The following is a 24012-nucleotide window of genomic DNA, read 5'->3' as shown; positions in this document are numbered from 1 at the left end:
ATAGAATGCTTTACAGCTGAATGCCACTCAAACTTACGTGTCCATAATGGCCTTTCTGCGCGCAGTGATAGCAATATGCTAAGGCTGATGGTCTTGAAGTGGTCTTCGGCTTTTTGGGTGGTCCAGGTTTGGTCTGCAACATGAATATTTGTGAGGGTTTGTTGATGTTAGAAGAAAATTAAAACCTCATTCTTTCCAAAAGAGCTTTATAGGTAAGGGATTCCTTAGAAGTACGGTCTCTTAGAGTTTAGTATGGAGACATGTATTCAGATGATTCCATATATTAAAATATATAACAAAGTAAGAACAATTCTTTTACTTTTAATGTCCATGTGTGCTTTCCTCTCCTTCCTCCCTCCTCATTCCATTCGGCATTGTGCAAAGTACTGTGTTTGGTGTCCAATACAGTATAATGGGCCAGTAGAATATGACAGACATATACATAATTACAAAACAATGTCAATACAGTGACAGTAGTATATACAAGGCATTAATGGAGTGGTGAGGGGACTCCCCCACCAGCAGATGGGGTTAAAGGGGGTCACAGATAGTTTTCCTGAAGGTGTAACATTTAAATTTACTCTAAAATTAGGTGTAAATCAAATGAAGAATCTTAGGCAGAGGGAAGAGCATGAACAATGACATAGAAAGAGCATACGTGCTGCCAAAACATCACATACATAGCCAGATAGAAATGGAAGACAAGGCTGGAGAAAGCAGGACACAAGAATGGAGGGCCTTGTAGTCAAGTAAAGGAGCATGAGCTTTATCCAATTTTAAGTGTCAAAGTTAGGATAGTTAGAGTTGTAGTTTGGAAAAACCATTTTGGCTTGTAGCTACAAGGAGGGCAAATATGAGCAGAAGAAGGTTAGATGCAGTGAAAAAGACTAATGAGGTGGCTGTTAGAAACTGCCAAGGAAGGGGATGAGGACCTAGACGGGGAAAGAGGAAGCGATGTGGGAAATGCATTAAGAAATAAAATTGGGTCGGGTGTAGTGGCTCACACCTGTAATCCCAGCACTTCAGGGGGCTGAGGTGGGCGGATCACAAAGTCAGGAGTTAGAGACCAGCCCGGCCAGCACGGTAAAACCCTGTCTCTACTAAAAATACAAAAATTAGCCAGGCATGGTGGTGTATGCCTGTAGTCCCAGCTACTCGGGAGGCTGAGGCAGGAGAATCACTTGAACCTGGAAGATGGAGGCCGCAGCGAGCTGAGATTGTGCCAACTGCACTCCAGCCTGGGTGCCAGAGCAAGACTCCATGTCAAAAAAAAAAAAAGACAAGACAAGACAAAAAACTGGTCATTGAAAAGGAGATGTGGGGAATGAGGGAAAGGAAAAATCAGGATGCCTCCAAATTTTGAACTTGGGTGAACTAGTAGGTGGTGGTGCCAATGATTGATTCAGAAAAAGAAAGAGGAGCGAGTTTAGAGGGAATAATGATGAAGACTGTCTTGAATATTGAGTATCTAGGTGGGGATCTTCAGGAGGCACTTTCTGTGTAGAGAGAGAGTTGAAGAGTCTGAGCTGAAGAGTAGATCTGAAAGTAATTGGCATAAGAGTGAAGGCTGAAATCACCAGAGTGGACAGGATCACCATGGACAGTATGAATAGCTGTGGGCTGAGGAAGGAACTCTGAACACATCAATGTTTAAGGAGCAGGCAGAGGAGCCTGTGAAATGGACATAGAAGGAAAGGTTAAAGGATGCAGAGACATAGGAGAATATAGTAACAGACCTTAGAGAGTGTTTCAAGAAGGATGAACTGATCTACATTGTCAACTATAGCAGAGAGGCCTAGTGAAATTAGGACTGAGAAACATCCATTCAAAGTGGCAACTGCTCACAGATAACCTTGTTGTGAAAATTCTGAGATATTATAGAAAGAGTACAAGGCAGCAGGACGAGCAGTAAAGAGATGCATACAAAGGTGGTAAAACTATAAAAAGAGCAAAGAAATCATTATTCATAAAAGCCAGGATTAGGAAACCTAACCTGGAATTTTTTTTTTCTTTAAAGCCAGATTACTTCCAGTGAGGAGAAACAGCACACAGGATTTTGGCACAGCTGAGATTTTCTGTTACTTCAACATGGTGATAGTTGACCTGGATGTGTGTTACATGACTAATTTATTCTTTTGAACATGTATTCTACATACTTTTTGGTATGTATATTAGGTTGGTACAAAGATAATTGCAGTTTCTGCCATTTAATAGCAAAAATCTCAATTACCTTTGCACCAACCTATTATTTCAGAATAAAAAATGTTTTAAAAAATTGAATGAAGTTCAATTTTTTGGAGAATATATAACTTTTCTCTCCTAAGAGAGAGAAGGGGCAGACTAAGATGAAAGCATGAAGGGGCAGACTAAGATGAAACAGAACCCAGGAAGGGGATTTGGTGGAGTCTATTTATAGGATGGGAAAGACAGTGGAGGTGGAGAAGTTGAAACCAGTGGAGGAAAGGAGATGACGGACACTGTAAGACCTCTGAGGAGGTGGTGGCTGTAAACAGGAGGAGAAAAACCAAATCCCTGCACAGCCCCACGCTTTGTGGAAGAAAAGTTAAGGATGGGCTTAAACTTTATTTCTTATGTTCTTTATTGCGACTCTTTAACAAAGAGTGCTAGTCTGCCAACTAATTGTTTTTTTGGGGTTTTTTTTTGGACAGGGTCTCCCTCTGTTGCCCCAGCTGGAGTACAGAGGCACAGTCATGGGTCACTGCTGCTTTGACCTCCCAGGTTCAAGCAATCCTCCCAGTTCAGCCTCCTGGGTAGCTGAGACCACAGGGTGCATCTCTATGCCTGGCTACTTCAATTTTCATATTATTATTATTATTATTATTATTATTATTATTTTGAGACGGAGTTTTGCTCTTGTTACCCAGGCTGGAGTGCAATGACGCGATCTTGGCTCACCGCAACCTCCACCTCCTGGGTTCAGGCAATTCTCCTGCCTCAGCTTCCTGAATAGCTGGGATTACAGGCACGCGCCACCATGCCCAGCTAATTTTTTGTATTTTTAGTAGAAACGGGGTTTCACCATGTTGACCAGGATGGTCTCGATCTCTTGACCTTGTGATCCACCCGCCTCGGCCTCCCAAAGTGCTGGGATTACAGGTGTAAGCCAATGTGCCCAGGCCCCTCAGTTTTGTTTTTAATGCTGCTAACAGGTGGTTTGTGAAGGTTTTATTTCCTTGACATAGGAAAATAATAAATAGGTCATAAAAATATTCTTCAGGCCGGGAGTGGTGGCTAACGCCTGTAATCCTACCACTTTGGGAGGCCGAGGCAGGTGGATCACCTGAGTTCGAGACCAGCCTCACCAAGATGGAGAAACCCTGTCTTTACTAAAAATACAAAATTAGCAGGGCATGGTGGTGGCCAGGGCTACCCCAAAAACAGACATCAAGGTAAGTGTTACGGCCTGTTGTGTGAACACCTGCGGGTCTTGCCATGTGCATTCCCTGTTCCTGAGGGCATATACCACTGGGAAAGTAAACTTTCTGGTGTCAAGGAGTCAGAAGCAAGATGTTTTATGATTTCAATATTTTTGATTAGAAAAATCAGAAGTTCTGCCAGGCGCAGTGGCTCACACCTATAATCCCAGCACTTTGGGAGGCCGAGACGGGCAGATCACCTGAGGTTGAGAGTTCAAGACCAGCCTGACCAACATGGAGAAACCCCGTCTCTACTAAAAATACAAAATAGCAGGGCACGCTGGCGCATGTCTGTATTCCCAGCTACTCGGTGGGCTGAGGCAGGAGAATCGCTTGAACCTGAGAGGCGGAGGTTGCAGTGAGCTGAGATTGCACCATTGCACTCCAGCCTGGGCAACAAGAGCAAAAATCTGTCTCAAAAACAGAACAAAACAAAACTGCTTCAAACAACTTTACTTTCAGATCTTATTTCCTAAAATGAAAAACTGTAGCAAAACAATAACCTCAACAATCTTTTCTACTGAAATAATAAAAGCTACAAAAAATAGAATTTACAACCTCAGCTATTATCAATTAGGATATAATAAAAATAACAAGTGTTTTATAATCGTCAATTAAAAATGGGGTTCATAAATTAGTACTAAGAGACATTAAACAGAGGTTTTTTTGTTTGTTTGCTTTTGAGATGGAGTCCTGCTCTGTCACCCAGGCTAGAACACAGTGGCACGATCTTGGCTTACTTGCAACCACTGCCTCCTGGGTTCAAGCAATTCTCCTGCCTCAGCCTTCAGAGTAACTGGGATTACAGGCACACACCACCATGCCCGGCTAATTTTTGTGTTTTTAGTCCCAGCTACTCTAAACTGATAATCTCTACTACTAATTGAGGACATGAGAAAAAGTTTCATGGAATTTCTCTGAATTTAGTTATTTTATCGCCTAAATCTGAGGAAACAACAGGTAGTTCTCATGTATTTATCCCTTAGTAGGAATTTTAAATTCAAAACAGTTGACTTCCTATTTTGTACAACACATTGTATCAGACACTGTGAGGAACACAGAGATAATAGATGAAAAAGCAAATATAGTAAATATTGTAAAAGATGAAAGCACTAAGGAGGCTGAGGCCTACAAAATAGAATTAAGTGTGCATCAGATGCATATTTTCTACTTAAAACTGAATCAGCATTTCTTCTGAGATGCTGTTAGGCCAGATTCTGAAAGAACAAATCATGTCTTGCTGCTATAGAATGAATCCTAAATGAATCTCTTCGATTTTAAAGCATTAAACACTTTACAATCAATAGCTTGCACATGGCATGCAATTCAAAAGACACTAAGAGGTATGGTGAAAAGTCTGCCTCTCACTTTTGTTCTCACTCAGTTTCCCTTTCCTCAATGGCAACTACTGTTACCAGATTCTTGTGTTCACTGAGACAGTACACGCATATACAACTGTATGGATACGCACGTGTACTATAAATGTACACACACATAACACAAAGATATATATTTGACTTATTCAAAGGAAAAGCACAGAAGAAAAGGATTTCAAGGGCTGGAAGCAATCAAGGGCAAATTTGGCAAACTCCTCCTAAGAGGATAAATAAAATTTACTTATCCAATGCATTTTGGTATTACGTTCTAATGTGGGCTCCACTATTTACTAGCTACATGACCTTAGTCAAGTTATTTACACGGTCTTTCCTTCATTTTACTCATCTGTAAAACGGGGATAATAATAATAATAGTGCTCCCTCATTAACACTGTTGAGGCATAAATGAAACATACTCATCTTACATAACCTATCAGTAAAACCTGACCAGGTGGCCACTTCATCTTGAAACAGATTCTTCACTTAGCTTCCCAGACAACATGCTCTCCTAGTTTTCTTCCACCTCATAGGCTGTTTCTTCTCCAGTCTCCTTTGTTGGTTTCTATCCATCTCTTTGTCCAATTACACTGCAGTGCCCCAGGGCTCAGTCCTTAGGCTCCTTTTCTTCTCTAATCTCCTCTCATCTGATAGTATAGCTTTACATGAACCTTTACCCTTGCCATTCTAAAATTCTGTCTTCAGCCTTGACTTCTGTTAACTCTACACTCACATATCTCTATTAGAATGCCTAAGAGGCACCTCAAATTTAGTTAGTTAAAGTCAAATCCTGTTCTTCCCCCAGCCCCACTATGTTCCTCCCACAATCTTTCCCATCTCATTGGCAACTTTATCCTTCCAGTTGTTTAGGCCAAAATGAACAACCTGACTTGTCTCTTGCTTATACCTCATATCCAGCCCATCAGCAAAGCTTGTTGGCTCTGCAAATACAGCCACTTCTTTCCACTGTCCCAGTACTATCCTGGTCCAAGTACTCATCTCTCCTTTGGATAATTACAAGAACTTCATAACTGGTCTCTCTGCTTCTATCCCTGCCCTCTACAGCCTACTGTCAACATAAGGTGATCCTTATAGCATGCAAATCAGAACATATCACTCTTCAGGTCAAAACTCTCTAACAGCTTCTCATCTCACTAAGAATAAAAGCCAAAAACTACAAAACCCTATAATTTGCCTCCTCCCATCTCTCTAACCTTCTCTCCTCACAGCAAGCCTGCCATGCTAGCCTTTTCACTGTTCTCTGAATACTCCAGACAAACTTACACCTCAAAGCTTTGCAACAGCTACTCAATCTGCCTGGATGACTCTTCTCCCAGATTTAACATGGTGTACTCCTTCATTTCTTTCAAGCCTTGGCTCAGATGTCATCTTAGTAAGGCCCTCCTGACCACCCCATTTAAAATGGCCAGCTCCCTCCAATCTGTACTTCCTATCCTGCTGCAATGCTGTTTTATTCTAAAAAGACCAACCCAACCAACCAATCAACCAACCAGCAAAACAAACAAACAAACAAAAACCCTCCACGGCACTTATCACACCTGACATACTGTATATTTTACTTATTTACCTATCCACTCCCAACCCCACTCCTAGGCTAGAAGAAAGTAAGTTCTGTGAGGGCAGGGAATTTTGTCTGTTTTGTTCAATGCTGTACTTCAGCTCCTGGAATAGGGCCAGGCATACAGTAGTAGTTCAGTAAATATTAATGAATAATGATGTAATGCATATATAAAGCATGTGGCCTACAGTAAGGATCCAATACATTTTAGCTATTGTTAATAAAAATTTGCATACTTTAGGAAACTATTAACTTTTTATGTCACTAAGGGAAAACCTATAAAATTATGCTTTAATATATATAAAGTTTGAATAAATTAATAATACAGCTTCCGTAGTGTCTCTTCTACTTCACAGTGAGAATGTGGTATATACCCTTGACAAAATCAGGAAAGAATTAGTAATGTAAAGTGAGTAGGAACTCAGTCTTATAGTACCAGGAACAAAGAGATCCTTCTTAATCAAGATTTTAAAAGCATGTTTCATGTTGACACTTACTTTATTTTGAAAGGAATCTCAAATTTAGCCCCTGAAAGAAACGTAAACATGTGGATGGTTCATTCATCTGAATAATGTCACTAGTTAAAAACTTCTATTATTACTAATAAAAATAGCAACAGTATATTGTGCTATGAAATTCTAAACTGTTTCACAATAATTAATTAGTAAATGACATGACAAACGCTATCTACATACTCTCATTTTAATAAACTATCATGTACTAGGGCTTAATAGGAATGAAATCAGCCTAGATCTTACCTAATTAGAGAACATTTTTGTATTAGGATACAGTATTGAAAACTCAATAGTGGTTTCCAATGGACAAGTTTTCATACTATGATCTAACAAAAATCTCTAAGCTACTTAAAGTGTTAGAAATATAAATTTGTGACTCAATACTTATGCCTTGGAGCATGTCTTTATTTTTAATTAACAGTAAAGGTCCAATTTAAAGCAGAATATGTCAACTGATTAGCTCTACGTTCAGGGTTTTGTCACACATGCCTGTACTGCTGACAAAAAGTTAAATGCAAGGCAATGAATGTAGTTTTTTTGAACTTTTTTTTAAGTCAAAAATTTAACAATTTTGACCCAATGGATACCAAATGAACTACTTATAAAAGCAGGTCTTTTGTATTTTTTTTTTTTTTTGGCTACAGACATTTAAATAATCTATATTTGTATGGTGATATCTTGGAGATTACTTTACTATCAATATATAGAAGTAATAACCTGGTAGATAGTATTACCTATGAAAGGTCCATCCCATCTGCTATTCTTGCTGAAAGCTTTTCATGCACCAGTAAACTCAGTAAATATCAGAAGATAAAGCATAAACCTACCATGCCACGGATTTACTCCTAATGTCTCCTCAAAGTGCAGCCCGATACAACGATTACAAATGATTTTCTTCTAATGTCATTTTACATAACCCTTTTTTCTGCATGAGTAGTTAGTGTGGAATGAATGAATGAGTGCCATTAAAACAGTTAATCATTATCTGGGACACTGGCCTTACTCCCTTCACTACTAGGAATCTCCATGACAAAGGCCAAGAGATCAAAATGCTATAGCTGCCTCAGTGTCCTATTTCTAAGGGTAATTTTTTATGCAAATGAGCCTGCTGGGCATCTCCCTCTGTGACCTTCAGCTGCCCTTATCTAAACTGACTTTGATCCAATAAGGGCTTGCATCTAACTGCAGCTCATTACTATATAGGATATGTAATCAATTTCACTAATTAAAGGGTATTTTCTACTCTGTGAATGCAAAATGGATTTATTTTTATAATCCCACATATGCTTAAAGACTACACTATGTGTTTTTATTAATCCAGTTTTCTATATGAATATATATTAAAAAGCAAATACATTAAATATTTGAGGTAAATGCATTCATAACCAAATGTAACACTGAGAAAAGTAGAGCTTGGCTCCAATCTTAGTGACTAAATCACATGGGCATATGCACCTCTTCAATCAATATGATTATCATGTTTGAGAACAATCTTATTCTTTCATATTTCCAAATCAGTGTATTCTTCCTATAAACTTACAAACAGGACAAGCTTTACCCCAATGCTCATGTATCTAAAAAAACTAACCAAAGTAATCAAATAGGATTTCTCAAGAAAATGTTACCCCAAACCAAAAGCTTGTCATCATATTCAAAGTCTATTAGTTGAGGTGATCTAATAGCACCATTTTGGAATTTAAGCAGAATAAAAGGTTAAATTTAAAATACACCTTTCTATTTCAAGATACTGCTTTCTTTCTTTTTTTTTTTCGAGATAAAGTCTCACTCTGCCGTCTAGGCTGGAGACCAGTGGTGCAATCTTGGCTCACTGCAACCTCCATTTCCTGGGATCAAGCAATTCTCCTGCCTCAGCATTCTGAGTAGCTGGGACTATAGGTGCCCACGACCACGCCTGGCTAATTTTTATATTTTTAATAGAGGTGGGGTTTCACCATGTTGGCCAGGCTGGTCTTGAACTCCTGATCTCAAGTGATATACCCCTCTCGGCCTCCCAAAGTGTTGGGATTACAGGCGTGAGCCACTGTGCCCGGCCAAGATACTGCTTTCCTGTGGTTACTCTAGAGATCAGATAGAGTTTTCTAAATATTTTATTCAGTTTTATAAAGAGTAGTCAGGGAAAGAATAATTGATACTTCCCTTTCTGTTGGCATTGTTTAAAATATGAACACCAACAGAATTGTAATTAGTATATATCCAAGTGGTAGGAGTGGGTCTGGAATATCTGGGGCCTAAAGGAATCAAATAAAGAAAGCTAAAAGTTAGGCAAACTGTTTTACAGTGAATGGAACCAAAGTGGAGGCTGTGAGACAACAAAGATGATGAAGCTGTATTACAAAAAAGCCAAAAACTGATTCCCTTTCCCCCACTTTAAGGTGTTTTCCTGAGGTAGATAGATCCTTATACCTGGGATCTGAACTCTAGGCCTACTTCAACTATGGTTTTGGACAAAACCTTCCATTTGTACACTGTTCTGGCAAATAGTCACAGTATTACTTCCCTTTCAGGAATATGAGGAAGAATTTTCTCCAAGCTAATGCTTTAGAATTATTTTTCAATAGTGCTTCCTCTATGAAGTTTTTAAAGCTTTGATTTTTTCTTAGTGAAAAAACAATTCCCCTGTATTCTAGTGGACATTGCTACTAATTTTCCTCACATTAAAAATGGCATTAAAAGTACCATATGTGATAATACATATATAGATAATATTTTTATGTGTTAAAAAGACTATGTCATGTACCCAACAGACTACCAATCCATTGGGTAATTCCTTAATTAGGCAGATTTTTGAAACGTGTATTATGTACACAACAGACCGGAACGTCTCCTTTGGAGCATTTTCTAGTCTATCGGGTGATTACATCATTAAGCCTCACATGCTACGTAGAAAAAAATCCTTATGAAAATTCATGAAAAAATGTACAGGACATCATTAGCATGCAGCAGACGTGTATGCTTTTGATATTTTCTCTGTTTTAAAAAAACAAACAAACCATGAAGTAATTAGTCCAGGCCATGAAAACATGAGAAAGGTACCAGACACCGGTGAAAATAAAAATAGTAAAAAAATGCATCTCTCATGGTTTATCTGAAGGTAATTTGCCTTACTGGAAAATAGATTCTTAAAGAGTGTTCATTTGAACTGCAGAATAACGTGTGTTGCTTTAGTTATTTGATATTTCCTGTATCTCTGTAACTTCCTCCCTACTTCTCTTTGGAATACACTGAAATTTTATATACCAATGGGTTGAAAAGTTGCAAATGACCAATCATTCAAGGCCTTGTACTACTTTATGTCTGTATACTTATGTCTTCATTTTATGTAGTCAAGAGTGTAAGGGATTTCATAATTCTTTTCCAGTAAATGAAAAGTACATTAAAGTAACATAAATAGGTATTAATTATTGGTATAACTTCCAATAGTGAAAAGGTTATATATTCAAAACATTAACCACTAGGCAAAAATCTAAAATATAATACATCTGAAGACTAAAAAGAAGCACAAGTTTTATAAAAATTAGCTATTAAGCTTATTAATTTATAACCTTTCTTTTTTTAAGTGGGACACTCCGCGTGCCAAAATAACCCCAACAACAAAAAGAAAACCTCAATAAGCAGAGAACAATGAACATATGCAACACAGTAAGGATCAGAGTAATTCACTTCCTGAATGCTCCAAATCTTCATGGCTTAAAAAGCATCCCAATTTTCTCTAAAGGTAGTAACATTTATTCATTGGGCCATAGCTAATTTTACATGGAATGCAAAAATGTTAGTTTAAGTTTAATTTACCACCCTATTTAAATATTTCCAATGTAGCTCTCAAACTGCAGAGCTATCCCTCCGTCTATTTTAATTTTAAAGTAAGTTAGCAGAGGCTTCCTTCTTAATCCCCAGAGACTACCTACATAGTGACACAAATGCACAAATTTATGACAGCAACATAAATGCTCTTCTGAAGTAATGTGCAACATTAAGTGAAAATCGTTTCCTGGAAAGATATTATAGGTATCTATATTTTATTTGCCATCTTAAACATATCTGAGTCTTTATGGCCTTATTTTAAAAATGTATTTCCTTTTTATATTTCCTGGTGCAAATGGACTGCATAAATAAGCAATGTGCTATGAGGCTTCAGACCAGCCGATAAAACCTTTCAATTTTCATGCCAGCTTCTTCTTTTGTAATTCAAATCTGCCTGGAAACTGGCAGCTCTGAAAACTGAAACAAGCACTGCCACAAATACCTTGTAATGCTATCGACCTTGTCTGCCCATGCAGTGAGAAAGGGGGATGCGTATGTGTCTGCAGCCATCCAGATAACACAACTCATTTTTTTTGGGGGGGGTCGGTGGGTGGGGTGGGGTGGGGTGGGGATAACAGAAGCCAGCCCCAGACTGTGCACCAAAAGCAGTCATTACCAGGCGCGCTGGAGAATAAGTCTCTTCAAAATACACAGTGCATTTAAAAACCATATATGAGACTGAGCCACTGCTGTCATTACCAATTTTAATTTAGCCCCTTCAGTTTGCCAGCCAGATAAACTCTTTAGTGCTGTTTTTTAATCTTTTTGCCACATTTTATGTTTAGTAATATGGAGAGGAGAAGGAATCACTTTTAGGGGAAATAAAGAAATAGATCCGCTTATCGGCACCCATCAGAAAGTTCATTAATCAGCCAGGCTTTGTGCCCTCTAAATTGAAAGGTTAAATAATCCTCTCAGGAATATTTCTCAGCTCCTCCGCCAATTGTCCGGAGAGGAGCTGCCATTCATAGCATGCGGGATCGGTGACAGGGTATCTTACCACTGTTTGGAACCCAAACAATGATGGACAAATGGCTTGGTTTACAAAGAAACCATTTAGTACACAGATGGAGAAGGACCAGAAGCTTTGATGCAGGATGGAGGGATGAAGGCATGGAGACAAGGTGCAGGGGGAAGGGACAGAAAAGAACACATAAATGTGTGAATCCATGGACATTTTATCTGAATATTTATTGGGCTAAACTATAAAACATAGAAATCACACTAAGATACATCTTCCAACCATATGAAATGCTTAATATACTCAAATCTGCTTCTATATTTTGCATATGATTGTACATGAACCTCAACAAAAAATTATAGAAAAATAGAAGCATAGCTCTATTATGTTTATTAGCTAATACATGGGGATCAAAATAAACCCCAAGATTTTCATTTTTACCGTGACTCTACATGACTTACAACACATGGCCCTCCCACCACCTGCCATCCTAACTCTGTTTATTCTACTCTAATACTCTTAACCATCAGTCACAAAGGCAGGGAATTCCACAGCTGCAAGGACCTGTTAGAAGGGGGAAGTAATGTTCTTCTGCTTTTACAGTATGTTCCATTTTAGCCTCTGTTCAAAAAAAGGAACAAACATGAAATAGGAATGCTCTCTGAAAGAATACAATCGCATGTACTGATAAAGCACTTAAGTTAGAGTTGCCTTTTTTGCTGGACCTATCTGAGAATACAGTTGGAAGTCTGCAGCACTAAATTTGCTATGAAATCAGGCTGGTTTCTGGCATTAGTCATACAAAGGCATAAAGTAGTTTTACTTGAAGTGCAAAAACTGATATGCTATTGTGCACTTCAGGTAAAACTACTTAATGTCTTTCTTATCTGATTAACATAAGCCCTCTACCCCTAGCAGAAAGTATTCTAATTGGGCTGTGTTTCTGTGTGGGTGAATTTTTCAATTTTGTATTATTCTCATTATTTGTACAGGGAGCATATATATAAAATTTCCTGAGACAGAGTCTTGCTCTGTCACCTAGGCTGGAGTGCAGTGGCACGATCTCAGGTCATTGCAACCTCTGCCTCCAGGGTTCAAGCGATTCTCATGCCTCAGCCTCCCAAGTAGATATTACAGGCATGCGCCACCATGCCCGGCTAATTTTTGTATTCTTAGTAGAGATAGGGTTTCACCATATTGACCAGGATGGTGTTGATCTCTTGACCTCGTGAAACACCTGCCTCGGCCTCCCAAAGTGCTGGGATTACAGGCTTGAGCCACTGTGCCTGGCAGGGAGCAAACATTTATATAATTTATTTGCTTATGATAGAGAACTATATTCAGATGCACTGAAGTTATCACTTGAGAATCGCACATTTATTAATATATATATTCAAAGTAAAATTGCATTTGTATGATACATATTTTATATGGTACTTTCATTAGAAAAGGAAGTAGCCTAAGTGGAAAAGAATAAGACAAGTATAAATAATTCAAAAATGAAAACTGAGGTAAATAATTCTATCAACGAAAGATTCACTTCAATAAATGTAAGCAGGAAACACTGTTAGGAGAGAGAGTAAAGAGGTCCTTATGAATCTCCTAATCTTGGGCAGAAGACATGATAATCATCTGAGTTTGAGATGTTAGTCTCCACAGGTGTGAGATGCCTTTGGGTTTGCCACAGTACGGCTTACACAGTGTTTAACATGCTCTATTTGTCAGGTATTGTGCTTTACATTTATCATCTCATCACATACTTACAAAAATCCCACAAGGCTTTATCCCCATTTTTCAAATGAAGAAACCGAGGATTTCTGAAGTTAAATATTTCAACTATGTTTGCACATTTAGTATACAGAAAAGAGCCAGACTCTGAACCACAGTCCAATTCCAAAGCTGGCATTCTTTTCCCTGTTATGATAAAAAACAAAAACAAAAACCAAACACTACCTAGTAATTTCCTCAGAAATTTGCTTGCCCATCTGGTCCAATTTTATAGCACAGTTTTCTAAGGACTTGGTAAAAGCAAGGAGGAAATGTACAACTGTAAACAAATGAAATGTGAGAGATCCAAGAAGACAAAATTGATATTATATAAACAAAGCTAAGAACCCAAAATTTAGTTCTCCTAACTGAATAAAAATGTGGGGTAACCCAGAAATCAATGTAAAAGAACATATTTATGTAAAATGGACACATTACAAAATTATAAAGATGATCTTATATCCAATGATTCAGTGCTATATGAAAAATGGAATAAAAATAATCTAGTAATTTTATTACCAGTTGATATGCACATGTGCATTCTTTTCACAAAGCTAATAAAAATTTCTAAATGCTGACTTTAAATAATTCTTGTTTTAAAATGTCATCTATCTATGTACTGGTGTACCAATTAAGGTGAAGTTCTAATTTAATCCCAAAGATTTTAAACGTATTTTTTTTCTTAAATGCTTTCTAAAGAGGTAGCATATTTCTTCATTTGTTTTTGGTATTTCTTAAACACCAGTGTTGTTGGTTTTGGAGGACCAGTGCACCAACCTCAAAATAGCTGGAAGAAAATACTTATATATGCACCAAAAAACCCCACATCAGACTCCCTTGAATTACAGATATAGAGAGATCAAATGACTAATAAAGTTTAAGTCTAAAATCTGACTGATTTTAACAATAATTCATTAACTTTTAGTCATTGAAAAGACTGTGCTTTTGAAAACTTAAGTTTATTACTGCAGCTTATAACAGAAAATATAACACTAGTTCAGAGAGATTGTTTATGTTAAAAAATCAAGGAGTCTTTCCCTTCAGATTATTCAAATAATCGATCGAAACCCTTAAAGGTTAAGGTTGATCATGATTGTGAGTAACTAATTGATTCCTAAATACTTAAGACCTTTAGGAATTACTGTAATCTACCATGTCATTCACATGCATGGCTACCAAAATCAATGTCTAATACAAATATCATTGGTCTAGTATATTTTATCTACATTTATTGTTGCACTGAAATGTTCAGAAAATACTATGGCAAGTTTAATCACTTGTAATATAATTAAGAAATGGCATTACTGGGTATATATCCAAAGGATTACAAATCACCCTACTATAAGGACACATGCACACAAATGTTCACTGCAGCACTGTTTACAACAGCAAAGACTTGGAACCAACCCAAATGCCCATTGATGATAGACTGGACAGGGAAAATATGGCACATATACACTATGGAATACTATGCAGCCATCAAAAACGATGAGTTCGTGTCCTTTGTAGGGACATGGATGAATCTGGAAACCATCATTCTCAGCAAACTGACACAAGAACAGAAAATCAAACACTGCATGTTCTCACTCATAGGTGGATGTTGAACAATGAGAAGACACGGACACAGGGAGGGAAGCATCACACACTGGGGTCTGTCGGGGGGAAATAGGGGAGGGACAGTAGGGGGTGGGGAGTTAGGGAGAGATAGCATGAGGAGAAATGCCAGATATAGGTGATGGGGAGGAAGGCAGCACATCACACTGCCATGTGTGTACCTATGCAACAATCTTGCATGTTCTTCACATGTACCCCAAAACCTAAAATGCAATTAAAAAAAAAAAAGAAATGGCATGAAACATCTGTTCAAAGCACATGAGAAATAATCACTTGAATATGCTAAAGTTATCTAAATAATACTTCTATACTCTTTATGTGTATGTAACATGACAAAAAATTGACATCACTCAACCCTTCAAATTTTAAAACTAATTTGTTATATAGTCAGATACTGCACAATGGTAAATTGCATGAATTTTGGAAAATCTAAGACTATTTGTTTATATTTAAATTCATTTTTGTTATAATAGAGTCACTCTTTCAAACTGCAGAGATGCAAGTAAATAGAAATGTAGTTTTGCCTCTGAGCAAGGATGACATGTAAATTTATGAAGTGTTCCATATTTTAATTAAAAAAAAAGGAATTGTAGTTTTCTTTGAGATTATATGAATACTGTGGGTTTTTAAAAAGATTTTTAAAGTGTGCTATATAAGTTAAAATAAGAACACTTAGAAATGAAATTTAATTACCACAGTGTTTAATCACCAAGAATAAACTGCCCCTACAATGACTATAATTCCTTTCGAAGTAATGCTGAACACACATGGCGAAGAGAGGAAAGGGTAATAAAAAACAGTCCAAATGTGATGTTCCATTTGTCATCCTCAGAATAAACATTTGTTAATAGATAAGAAAACAGATGACCACAACAAGTACTTCTTCACTTTTTAAAACAGAAGTAAAACTTGAACTCCATATGAGAAATCTTTTAAGTTCTAAATAGAATGGTCTTTGCCCCCAGCCACTAGGGGCAGGAAAAAAAAGCTCAGGGACTTTTTCTGTCAAATAAAGAAAGGAAGTCACTACTTACAGAACTTCTGATTCAATTATTTTATTATTGAATAATATCTAATATCTAAAAAAAAAAATGTGCCAAATTCATGATGACTAGTGATTAGGTCCTTAAAGATATTTAAAAGATGGCAAAAGCACCGCTGCTTCTATGCCAAAACATTTATAATAAATCTTTCCTAAATTGTGTGAAGGCAGCATACTTTTAATTGCTTTATTATCTGAAACACTTAAATCTACATTAGGATTACTATCATAAAGTACTTGATATTATCTAAATATATTAATGCAAGAAAAAAACTATGTAAAATATGCCGTATTGATTTACCATTTAAACCAAATTAGTATTTGCATTAAAATACTGAAAATCAAGTAACTTGAGAATTCAAGGAGTGAACACTTCAATATTTCTTTGTAAAGAAGAAAATACTAAGGTTCTCACAAGTGATCCAATAAATATAAATTACATCCAAACCTAAATAATCTTATTCTATCTCCATTCAAAAATAAATAAAAAATAAATATGCATACATACAATTTCTAAATATCTGAGAAAACATAATGGGAGGAAAAATAACGTATACATTTATAATTCACAACATTCATTTTTCCTCCTTTCCTTTACAGTAGCTTTAGAAAATTGCTTTTTGATGATTTGGCAAATTGTATTTATTTTTAAAAGAATCTCATTTATTGAGATTGATAATTCCAGGTTTCATTTGCTTTGAAATTGCATTTTTCAATGGTGAGTTCTGGCAAAATGTGGTTCAACATGCCAGTGAAATAAAGATTTAAAAAAAAAAATCAGTTGACTTACTCTGTAAATACAGTAATTATCTTTCCTACTAAATTCAAAATACAAAAAGACTGAAGTAAAAATTATTAGAATAATTTTAGCAGCAAATTATTTAAGAACAAGACTAATATTTAATATAAAACAATGCATTAAATTTTGCATTTGAAAAATCTTAAAGAATTTTGGTCATTCTCCAAATGCATTTTCTGTCTCTGTTATCAGAGATAGACTATTACAAGTCTTCGATGCTTCTTCATAAATAAATCTTGTTATTCAGACACCAAGTAACTCAAAAGATAAAACAGTCTGATTTATTTTGTAGTATTATAATGTAAAGATGGACCTGAAGCACTACAAAAGAGTCCTGTGCCTTCTGAATGATCACAGCCCAATCACGTTCACCTCAGAAGTAGTTTAGCATTAAGGGCATTTTAAATGAAAACTAAACCTCTGACAATTTGACAGAGATGTAATGTCTCAATAGCAACACTGGTCAATAAAAACATTTTAAAACAGCAATACCAGATACAGAGGGAAAAACCTAGAATTTATACAATATTATTTCTGCTTCTTGAAGTGGGCAAAGTGAGTTGAACTACCAAAACAAAAACTTCCAAAATGAACGTATAATGTGTTAGTTTGTGAAACTTATGTGCTAGGCCTCAAAAATGGTACCAATAAAAATGGTGCTTAGATGTTGTTTAGCATTTTATAAGACAATATGTAACCAGTTCTATTTTCTTAAAGACACCAAAGCATACAACCAGGAAAAAAGAAAGACCTATCACTTGGTATCTACTGTGTGGATGGGGTTATTGTGGGTTTTACAGATCTGCTTATGTAGCCAAGAACCTCTCAGAAAGGTATTTAGGAATCCCAACATATATCCAATTAACCAGAAAAAGAAAATATTCTGGCTGACTTTTTAAATCTCTTTATTTCACATTTTAAGTTATTTTAAAAGAAAAACATTCCGTATTAGCATTAGGCAATTAGAAAATTATCCTATCTTACATCGCCATCTCAGGATAAAGGCTTTTGTATAGCTATAGTCTCAGAATCAAAATTGCCTTCATATTCCTTCCTCTGGACTGTAAAACATAGTTCTAGAGTTAAATCCCAATTGGTTGACATTTAGGGGGGTACACACTCTGCGGTATGGCATAGAATGCTTTAGAGAATAACATTCTCACTCAGCATAAAACTCCAAACAGTGAAAACACAACAAAATATATTTCTAAATGGGTATTTCTAGGTAAGGACAGAAAACTAAGTGGCAAAATGAAATGTAATATTGTTACTTATGGTCTATAAACTATACTCTGACAAACTCTGGCCATAAGCCTTTCCTGGGCCAGAAAGGAAGGCAAGCAAACTTACTTCTCTACTCTTCTCCATTTCCCAGACAACAAATATTCTATTTTTTGAAGTGTGAATTCTAGGCATTCAAGACTTTATATATAAATAAACATTTAAGGTTTAATTCTTCTAAAACAGTTATATTTGCTTCCTGCTTAAAACTTCAGTTAAAATAAAAGGTAGCAGGGTTGAAATACATTTTCACAATGTACACAAAGAAATCAAGTGCAAAATTAAACATAAAAGATGCATTGTCCTTTTAGGTTCTTAACACATACAGCCCTCAAATAGCAAAGTCCTGGTTACTTTTTAAAGTAAGTAGATTAAAAACAAGATTAACCAAATGTCCAACTCATGTCAAATTATAGCCTCTACTAGTTAAAAATTCTGTTGGTTGTAAAACTCTGTTGGTGGCCATATTGGCCTAGGATTTTTAATATAAATGAGACTAGAAATGACAGGGGGGTGGGGGAAGGGACATTCCTTCTTGAATAGTGAAAGAGGGAAAATTTTATCTAGAATGTTATTTTAAAGATGAAAAAGAACATTAAAAGTCAGGCTCTACAAAAATCTGAAAATGTAGCAGAAATGAAAAGACAAGAGGTTATATTTTAGCTTTATTATTAAACATTTAAAAGCATTCTAAACATTTTTGAAGGAGGTAAAAATATTAACTATTTGAGGAAATTATGTAATTGTTAAATAAAAATTTTTCTCATGGTCTCCAAATTGATAAAGACATTAAATTATATGACATAATTTTATGATCACTAAAACAGAGAAAGATGGTGTCACCAGATGGTTGTTATTGTTTGTATATACGTAGTCTTTTTAGTTTTATTAGCATGTACTCTTTAGAATGATGGTCTTTAGCTTTTATTAATGTAGTCAAGTCTAGTTGATTAAAAGCTATTCTATTAATATACAAGTTGTTGAAGATATTTCATTTTTGATGAAATGAAATATCATTTTCATTTTATTTTTGATGAAATTGTTGAAAACAGTAACACTTCTCTTCTACAACTTTTTTCTTAGTTCTGAAAGTATTTTAAAGAATTTTTTTATTTGGAATATTTCAAAAGTCCACTCATAACAATCAATTATACCACCTTTCTTATGTGTTTGAGAAATAATATTGTTTAACCTATAGACTTTTTTGGTTTTTAAATAAAATGATTCCTGGATAAACATTAATTTACTGTTGTTAAAGTTTAAGTTGCTCAATAAATGACCTTCTAGTTGGGAGGCAGATAAAACCAACTGAAAAGTTCCCAAATATAAACATTTCCAAACTGGATACTAATCACCTTTCCCACCATTTGTAATAAGAAATATGACCATTTTGGTTAGAAAAAGTAATTAATCAATGCCTAAGTGTAGAAAGCTCCAGTTTTAAGAAGACTGATTTAAATGAATAAGCAGTAACAATTTTAACTGAGGCTTTATTACTTGGTCATTGGGCTGATTGACTCAATATTCATGTGTGAGGGCTACTAGGAGTCAATAGATGGCAGTCCATAGCCTAGTAAAAGAGCTGAAGATGACTAAAATCACCATGCATCTTGTTTTTATTCAAGATTGAGCATTGCTTCATTGCATAATTTGGATATTGTCCATAACTGATAATTTAAATAATTACTTGACTATTTTATTTTAGAGACACTGATACATGCACACGTGTTCATAAACATGCTAGTTTTATATTTATACTTGCATAAACATTATTAATTTCAACTTGATAATTTATAAACTGTGATGGCCACTTCAATATTATTTTAAAAAATTAACCAGGATTATAGATTGGAGCAAACAACATTTTCAAATTGAATTTGTTACACCTATAAATAGAATATATTGTAATTCCTTAAAAAGTAAATTTATTTTTTCATTTATTTTTTCCTAACGATTATTTCTAAAATTTATGTTTCTGGACAGCTAAAATATTAAGCAAACCTTCAAATATTTCTGTTAAACTGAAACTAATTTTTACCCTTTATAGTTATATAAAAGAACACAGGTGTAAATAATCAAAAAGAGCAGCTTTAAAACAATGCTTCCTATACTTCAGGATTGGAATGCTTTAAATTAGGAGAAAAGCTAAAATAAATGCAATGTCAAAACTATAAGGATATTACTTATACAGTTATAAAGAGTGGCTCTGTGATCTCGAAAAGTATAACACATATAATTAGATTATAATTAAGTTTAGGCTATAAGAATTTCAGCATATTATGTTAGGATTAAAAAATCTGTTGCATAAGCACAATGTATTTAGATGAATTATATCTCTAATATATATGTGTTACATACATGGGTATGTATATATTTTTGGGTATAACACTTAAGTTTTTAATAAACCCTAATTTAGGATTTGAGGAACAGTTGAGGAATTGCTTTCTACTGAAAATCTTTAAATAAATTAAATGGTAATCACAAAATATGAAAACAAACCACCTTGTATAATTTATGGCCTCTTGGGCCTGTGACAGACAGACAGATAGGTATTTTGAGTCTACTTGTTGGTTTACTTTTTTTTTTCCTCTAAGGAGAATAAGAAGAAAGTCATATTTTGAAAGAACTTTGCTTTGTATTTTTACAATCTGTCTTTGTGTAAACAAAACTTTTAAACATGCTAAACCTTAAGGAACATGTTTAACAACTTTTAATTAATATATGTTATATAACTGTAATAATTAAAAGAATAATGGTCTCTTGCTCAGCACAACATATTTAATACAGTAAAAGAAGTGAGTAGTAGGGCTATGGTGAATTATTGAAATGATTTAAGCTTAATATTAAAAGTACACCAACTTCATAATATTGAGCACCAATTAGCTTCTCTAGCAAACTATTTTCTACTTCTACTTAGCCTAAAATCACAGTAAAAGGAACCTAGGAATTGAATAACTTGAATGGTATTAAGCAAATATTTATACATTTTGAGTAAGTCAAGAAGGGCTTAAGGATATGACAGCTGAATTATTCTATATGAAATATACACTAAGCGTTTTCTAGGTTCATTGAAAAATATGAGTAACTGTTTCAGTAAAGGCAACTGATGATACTGTGGACTGAATGCTTGTGGACTGTGGATAATACAACATTTTAAAGACACTGGATTATTACTCTTTTTTATGGCTCCCAGTATACTTTTTCCCTTTAGTTTAATGAATCTAGTCTGAAAGACTAAGAGATACCATGATGTAATCATTAAATGATGTGAGTAATAAAAAAAATCAAATTCCTTTAAGAACAGGAAGATAGGGTAGGGGGCAGTGGAAAGAGAAAAAGTATATTATTGGTTTCTCAGTACAAAAACTCTTCAGATGTTTATTATCTTCCAGCAGAAGATGCTTGTCTATATTTTATGGTCAGCAGTTCAGAGAAGGGTAAATAGGCTAGGTCTTGGGGAAAATAAAAAAGGTGTTTCTACTCACTGTTAGGTGATACTGCCTCCAGATTTCTGTGCAAGCCTGGAAAATAAAAATATTGATCAGCTGGGAGCATGAAACAAGGTACTTTACAGCCTGTTGGTTTTGGCATAACCCAGCATCCACTGGTGTCGGTCACAGGAAAATAAGAAGCTTAACAGAAAGGGTCTGCATTTCAGCTTCAAAAACCTGGCTAGACAGTTTAATTGAATTTTACACTGGTTTAACACACTCTCTGCTATTGTCAGAAAGCCAGTAACAAAGTTTTCTCTCTCTTTTTTTCTTTTCAGGTTAGAAGTTTTGGGCACTAAGATGTGATAAAGAGCCACAATTCGGTTAAACTGATAAATGAACAGCAGTGGTCAAAATCAATAAAACTCAACAAGTACACCTTTTAAAACAACATTTTGAACTTCGGTAGTAAGACGGAAAACAATTTAATAGTAACTGCTTTAAGAAGATCTCACTGTTGTTATATTTGTGATATCTGTTGGCATCTTTTACCGAATCACTTGGTGCTAACTTTCAGTACTCTATAAGAAAGAGAAATAAAAACAAGAACAAAAACGTCTGCAAGTCCATGTTTCTTCCCTTAAATGTCGAATCTTTCCACATCCACATCTGTAGCAAAATAACCTTAAAAAACCCCAAAACCTCGATGATCTTGTAAAAGATATACTTATTGAAACCAGAATAGGTAACAACAAAAGAACCAACCAAACAAGCAAATATAAACAATAGCAGCAACAACAAAAACCAGTGATTAGGATATATTTTCTTACGAATACATACATAAATCTACTTATACCTAAATTATGACCTTTTTAAGGATACCTTTTCTAATCAAGCTACCTATGTATAGTTGATCGGTTTACCACCTTCTCAGGAGCAAAAAAATGTTGTTTGTAACTATATACATGACCTAAATAAGCAAAGGAAATGGTAATTCTTAAAGTGAATAGGAATTTATAGCTTTTGTTTATAGATGCATGTCTAAAATTAGAGTAAGACTTTTTGAAATCTTCCTAATTTTTGACATATACTTTGATTCCACTCCTTACTGATTTGTCCTTCCTCTTTCATTTATTTTTCAAACTACTGATAAGACTAACAAAGATAATTAATACAATCTGAAAATATCATGGGTATAATAACTTAAGAGAAAAATATTTAAATGCCATTTATATATTATACCACCATAAGTACTGATTATACTCTACTACTGATTATACCACCATAAGTGCTGAGACAAAATTGTAGATGTTTCAACTATGCTGAAAAATTTTATCCTTCATGCATTTTAAGATTAACTTTCCTGTGTAATTTCCTATAGAAAGCTGTGTAGACCGCTTTCCATAGGAAAGTCTGTTTAGTGGTCAGCTTTCCAGTTTTAATGTCGAATTCCTGGAAACTAAAGTGTCTTACAAAAAAAAAACCCCACTTATACCCAGTGATTTCTGGATGAACAACAGTGATGAAAAGACAACTATTAAAATTAAAAGGTTGATTCACAAGGCCAAGATCATGTTGGTGCCAAATGTAGCCACAAACTTGTAGGTCACAAAAGTTCTTAAGAATATATACAAAAAAGATCTATTTTTACAAACATGTATGCACACAAAGACCTAATGTATAATATATTCTTAAATATTCATTTCCTACCTTCTATCATAAGCTTTTTGCTGTATATATATAATTTGAGTTGGATTGTAGAAATAAGCAAGCAGTTATTTATACATTAGTTATGGATAGTTCCTGATTACCACAGTGTCCTCAGAATAATACGGTTGAAAAATCACAATCACTGAGTTGTCATACACTGGCAGAATGCCACTCTACCATGTGACCTTTTCTTGTGTTGCAGCAATTTAGTAATAAAAGAAAGAATTACTTGGTTTTTGAACAATCATCTGATTGCTCTGTACATGAAGATGATGCCCGATATAGAAAATTAGTAGTGAGAGACATGAAACTTCTTTTCATTTTTAGACAATAGTATTATAATTTTAAAAAACCTGACTTGACTGTATCATAAGTATTTTTACTCAACACTGTCATGCATAGTTTCATTTTGCTATTTATTTGTAATACCTATTTCTATTTGAGGTTAAAAAGTAAACAAATATTTTTTATTTCAAACTAGGTGTCACTATAGCACATACCTTTATTTGTAACTAGGTATCATCAATGAATTTTTAAAGCCTGAATTTTTCTTTTTGTTTGTTATGGCTTCAACTTTTATTTTTTTTTATCATTCCCTAGTCATTGCATGTATTTTTCTTTTTATCAAATAAAATGCCATGGCACCCAAATGTACACATCTATTGCATGGAAAATTAAATA

At 35.0% G+C, this 24012-nt stretch overlaps 1 protein-coding gene across 21 annotated transcripts in view; it reads right to left on the bottom strand.

The window, feature by feature from the left end:
* The window catches only part of ZCCHC7 (zinc finger CCHC-type containing 7), a 264591-nt gene that overhangs the window by 8678 nt on the left and 231901 nt on the right, over nt 1-24012 (bottom strand). For all 21 annotated transcript variants that reach the window (XM_078372414.1, XM_078372398.1, XM_078372378.1 and 18 more), the window contains 2 exons: nt 21676-21711; nt 38-133 (listed from right to left, as the gene is read on the bottom strand). In XM_078372414.1, coding sequence (XP_078228540.1) covers nt 38-133; nt 21676-21711 — 132 coding nt within the window. The remainder of the gene's footprint in view (nt 1-37; nt 134-21675; nt 21712-24012) is intronic.

Source organism: Callithrix jacchus, chromosome 1, assembly GCF_049354715.1.
Source record: "Callithrix jacchus isolate 240 chromosome 1, calJac240_pri, whole genome shotgun sequence".
Taxonomy (NCBI): domain Eukaryota; kingdom Metazoa; phylum Chordata; class Mammalia; order Primates; family Cebidae; genus Callithrix; species Callithrix jacchus.
Note: the sequence above shows the minus strand (reverse complement) of the source record. Positions and strands in the feature narration are given on the sequence as shown.